General features: G+C 35.4%; 1 protein-coding gene across 1 annotated transcript; it reads left to right on the forward strand.

The window, feature by feature from the left end:
- Window positions 1–2,249: 2,249 nt before the first annotated feature.
- rpl36a (ribosomal protein L36A) lies at window positions 2,250–5,519 on the forward strand. The gene is made up of 5 exons (XM_084113566.1): window positions 2,250–2,360; window positions 2,780–2,885; window positions 2,974–3,041; window positions 4,763–4,885; window positions 5,437–5,519. The coding sequence occupies exons 1-5, from the start codon at window positions 2,358–2,360 to the stop codon at window positions 5,455–5,457; spliced, it is 321 nt and encodes a 106-aa protein (XP_083969692.1). The 5' UTR covers window positions 2,250–2,357; the 3' UTR covers window positions 5,458–5,519.
- The last annotated feature ends 335 nt before the right edge of the window (window positions 5,520–5,854 follow it).

A 5,854-nucleotide genomic window follows, 5' to 3' on the forward strand; every position in this document is an offset into this window, starting at 1 on the left:
TATGAAACTTTAAAGGGAACTTCCAAATGATCACATATGGAATTTAAGATTTTTTTTAAAGATTTTTTTTTTTTAAAGATATTAAATTTAAGAATTTGTCAAATAAATGGGTAGTTGTGCACACATTAATAATTAGCAACAGGCCTATTAATTTGTACTTGTTTGTGTGTGGGTTGTGAAATGCTTAAAAACCACGAAAGGAAAGTCTCAGAATCCAAATGAATCAAATGAGATTGACTCAGAAAAGACGTCAATGAATGCACGCCTGTCACCTGATCCACAAACGCACACCTTCTTTGTTGCATGCGCAAATTATGATACACTAATACAAAAGAAAACATTTGTATTCACAAAAATGTCTCTATTTGTACAAATTGCTACACATTCATTCAATTTTGAATTTTGCACATGCAAGTTGAAAGGCATTTGTAGATAGTAAAACATATCTGCAACCTTGATCAAGTTCATGGATTATAGTGCTTGCACGTCTTAATCATTTTGATACTATATTCATCCCATATTAACACAATTGTTTTTATATATGCATATGAACAATGATATCACATCACAAATACAAATGACTGTAGGAGTTTTGAGTCAATTCACCCAAAAGTGAAAATATTGTGATAATTTACTCACCCTCAAGTGGTTCCAAATCTGTCTTCTGATGAACATAAAAGAAGATATTTTGAAGAATATGGGTAACCAAACATTTGATGGGATCCCATTGACTTCCATAGTATGGGGGGAAAAAATACTATGGAAGTCAAAATATTGTGTAATGTTAATGTTGCACTAACATTATTGGCTCTCTTCAAGAGCAACAAAGGGCAATGTTGTGTCAAATGTAGGAGTGAGAATTGCCAAGCAAGGATCCTTAAACATGACATTACCACAAAACTTGAGTCACAATTTGTTAATTGCATCGGGCCAGATGAAGACCTACTGGTTGTGGTCAAAATATTGCTTAGTTTCTAATAAAACTTTCTGGTCAATTTATTTTTTCTACGTTTGCAAATGAGACACATTTTTCTCAATCACTGGCCCTTTAAAAACAGAGCAACATCCCCGCACACAAGCAATGGTTTGTTCTTTGTCTTTTCAAATTATTTCACTTTAATTAACCTCGTTAATCTGCATGAAGGGAGCTAAAGATGAACATGTACAATCAGGTGTTATTAACCAAAGCTCCAGGACATGAAGCGCGCGTGTGTGGTTGAGAGGGTGTTTTTTTTAGAAGGCATTTCAAGATAACCGTGAATGTGTGAGCAGGCGTGAATTTCCAGTAACATAATAGGGCAGTATAATGTGCAGTATGCACTACAGAATGCACCTTGAAGTCATTGGGTCAGGCAGATGTTATTACTGCTCATCAGGAATGACCTAGTCAGTGTCGCCATGGTGATACTGGCAGCCAGCAGCATGCTGCATGTGCCAGTCCATATCAACATCTCAGACGGCCAGTGGGCACATGAAGCACAGGCAGTTTTTTCATTTTTCTACAGGCCATAATTGTTCTCTATAGCCTACTCAATTATTCTCTGACAAACCAAAAAATAATAAATGAGGAACATCAATAAACAACGTTGTTGTTTTTAAAATATTACCATGTTTATCACTTATATCACTATACAATAATAAAACACACAGTCTTCATAAATTAACTCAACATAAATTATTCCTTATACTAAAAACTGAAAAACAAATATTGTACCAATGTAGACAATTTACAACACTGACTGTATAGCCTAGGCTACTTACTTTCCCTGGTATTTGAAGCTCTTCACTCCATTTTTTACCTTTTTATGAAAACAATATTCTTCAATTGCGTGGTTTCAGCTCTAAAATTGTGCAAAAGTACTGTATACGGTTTTGTTTCATTTTTATTTCGTTATGAGAACACAATATAATAATCTTTTTTGTCCAGCAAACAATTGTAGAACAATATTATTTTAGAATCATTTTCCCTGGGATTTTATTATGTAATACTATGAGTCGCATTTTCAGTAATATTTATCACATTTTGATCATTATTATTGGTTGCTCTTGTCGGTGTTTTGGATTGGCGTGCGCGTTTTGGTCACGTTTCGACAAAATATCGCGATAAGTAGAAATAAATATAGTCTTTACAGATTACTTGAACACTATCAACTTCTACGTTGTCGGTGGTATCATTAACATTAGTCATTAAAATACTTATAATAATATTGGTATTCATATGTATGCTTGGTATCTCGACCATTAGATGGTAGCATCGTGCAAGAGCAAACAGCGCGAGACCTCACTGGTGCGACCCGGTATTAATGCTCTGAGTGACGTCGGTACTTCCTCTTTGCTCCTGCGCCGCGAGGGCAACCATGGTGCGTAATGTCTTCCTGTAGACTTTCATCCAAAATCTGTTTTAATCCTAAATATGTGAACAACTTAGCCCTAAACAAACTGCACAATGTGAATGTATACAGCATCGGCATTATATAAAATGTTATATTGGGTTGTTTATATGACGAATGAGATTATCATTCTCTTTTACTTGTCGACGTACCGAATAGTAATGTAGATGTTTCAACTGTAGCGGCAAATGATTGGTATTTGAAATAAGCTTAATTCAACGCTTTTTATTTGTCTTTGTATATTCGAATGCATTATTCACACCTCTGAAGTTATGGAATTTTGTGTAATTACTGATTAGCTCGAATGCTAGTCACTTTAGCTGGTTTTCAGCGCCGCTGTAATGAACTAGGACTGCATGAGATTTCATTGACGAGATGTTTTTCCGTAGGTAAATGTACCGAAGACCCGCAGGACTTACTGCAAAAAATGTAAGAAGCATCAGCCACATAAAGTGACCCAGTACAAGAAGGGAAAAGACTCTCTGTACGCCCAGGGTAAGTCTTGAGAAATGACTGGGACGTTGAACAGTGTAGATTTCACTGTCTGAAGAATTAACTGCATTTGTTTAACTGTGACTTCTAGGGAAGAGGCGTTACGACAGAAAGCAGAGTGGTTATGGAGGACAAACAAAGCCTATTTTCCGTAAAAAGGTATGTTGGGTGCCAAAGTATTGAAGCCAGAGTGGCCATGTGGTCTCAAAATCAAAATATCTACTATATTGTTCCAAACCAGTACTGCTATTTATTATTTTACATTTATCTGATTTGATCTGATCATTTATCAGCAAAGAGTGTAACTTGGTATACAACAAAACTAAAATGAAAAATATGCTGCAAGTTTTGAAAAGTGACAAAAATGTCAAAATCTTGACAAAAATGAGACCCACTGGTGTAGAATATGGTGGAATCTTGTTGGCTATACATGATTTCAAGTGTATTTGGGTTATTGTTAATGTGCTTAAATGCCTTTATTTGGCATTTGACTAAATAACATGGAGCCTTAGATTTACATGTGATCTTATCAATTTTAGGTAATAAAAACTGGGCAGTACTAAATACAAATGAGTGAGAACCGAAAAGTTTTTGGATGGACTTCTAATTTGAATGTAGTGGTCAGATGTGTTTTCAACATTGCATTTGTAGTGTAAGCATCTCAACTGGTCACAGGACATGCATTGAAGTTGTAGGTTACCACTAGGTGTAAACAATGTTCTGTTTTACCTGACCACTTCCAATAGGATCACCAGATTTTAATATTGGGGACCTCGTATATTAAACTTTCTGTAGATTTCATCCTAAAATCTAGATTTTGTGTATGCACGTACGTTTTCAGATTAATAAAACTGCGTATGCCAGAACCTGCACAATTCCCTTTATAAAACCAAGTCTGCGGAAGATTGTGCATACGTGCATCTCCACCCTAACTCTATGAAATAACCATAGAGCTTGCAATGCCTAGCTTTACTATTCATATGCATATTCCCATCCACATAATACCATGTTTAATGGTACAAGATTATAAATGCCATTTGTGCAGTCACATATTGCTAAAAACAATTTAGTAGCCTTATGTTTTATAATAAATATAGGTTATCAAAATCTAGGTAAATGCAAAACTGTATAAAATACTTTTCAGAGAAGTTACTCATTTTCCACTGGCCAGATAATATTTTTAATTGTTATAAACAAATCAAATGTATGCAATTTTGCCTGTTTAACATGTTTAGGATGTTATACTGCATGTTTATACAGTATGTTTATACAGTATATTTTTAATGGACAAAACATTTAAAAAAAAAATGCACATCTTAAAGTCTTCAAATACAGTTGCTTTTTTCATAATGTTGGGATGACAGGAGGAGTTATCATTAGGATTCTGCCTGCACATGACGTCAAAAGCACATCTCTGTGCAGCAGTGGTTGTACATTGTCATCGGACCTTTTCAAACTGACCAATGGACCGTTCTCACACCAAACAAAAGTGTGCATCATTCTTAGAACAGGAGTTCTGTAATTGAGTTTAAAGAGGAATTCTCATGCGCCTAGCACACTTCGCTGACACTAAAACGGAGCATGCCACAGGAGAAGTGTTCAAAAGCAGCACATCCTTCTAAATAATTTGTTTAACTTATGGATAATGTAATTTGATTGCTTAAATATTCTAAAAAAATATTTTACTTAACTAACCCCAGTAAAAGTATTATATGCAAGTATTATAGAATGTGAAAGGTTCAAAGCTACATAAAATTACTATTTAAGCAACTTGGGTTTAGTTATGTTGTGTGTGGAGAAACTGATGTTGCCCTAAATATTCATTGTTGATCATATGGATGTTTACAAATCAGGTGTGATTGTCCCTCTTTTTGCCATAGGCTAAAACCACAAAGAAGATTGTGCTGAGGCTGGAGTGCGTGGAGCCCAACTGCCGCTCAAAGAGGATGTTGGCCATTAAGAGATGCAAACATTTTGAGCTGGGAGGAGACAAAAAGAGAAAGGTATGTGAAATGCACATCAGCTGGTTAAAGATCAAGTAAAAAGGCAAATTTGATACTATTTGTACTGATGATAAAACATGGGGAACGAGTGAGGGGGTGGTTTGAGGGTGGTATTTTAGCCATTAATTGTCTTCAGGGTTTTCACTATCATGGAGAAAACTGGTAATACTATTTGATTTGTAATTTATGTGTGTGGAAATTCATTTGAAAGATTTTTATAGTAAAGCAAAGATTTGTGGTTATTCTTAAAGATTTCATCAGCTAGAAATTTCTATTTTTGTGAGGCAATCTTTGTAAAATGATTGCATGAGTTTTTAAAAGTGGAAAAAGTGAGAACTGCAAAACGAGTTATGGAAATTCAGTTAGTCAAGTCAGTTTAGTCAAGTACTGAGAAGTCAAACCAGTTCATAATCCTCTGTGTATTGGAAAAAGGGTGACTGAACACATTAACACATTGTATATTGGCATCAGGACAGAACCATTGAAAACTGTAAAACTATTTCAGACTGTTACAAGTATTAACGTATGATTTCTACTCATCTCTCTTCCAGGGCCAGGTCATCCAGTTCTGAGCTGGGCCAGGTGCTTTTTTTTGTGGTTTACCATCACTGTCAATAAAAGTTGTATACAGTTATGCTGACTTTTGCCTTTCATTCAACATCAGTATCAAATTTCGTTTTCAAATCAAGTCCCACACTAAGTGCACCATAGGGGAACAAAAAGGCAGCTTTGCTTCCATAAATGCTTACAAAAGTGTTACTCTAACAGCAGATCTGTTATGTGTCTCAGACTCTCACTCAGTTTGTGTAGTTGGAGGCGGAAGGAGGGGACATGCCACACGATAAATGAATGTTAGAAATTGTAACACTTCAACAGCTAGAGGAAAAATTGTCTTGAGGCATTCATTGTCTGGTCTTTTTTCTCTAGTAAGTACAGGCACATTGTTAGATCGACCGTAAAAAATTTAAG

The sequence above is a fragment of the Abramis brama genome, assembly GCF_963993115.1.
Source record: "Abramis brama genome assembly, chromosome: 5".
NCBI lineage: Eukaryota > Metazoa > Chordata > Actinopteri > Cypriniformes > Leuciscidae > Abramis > Abramis brama.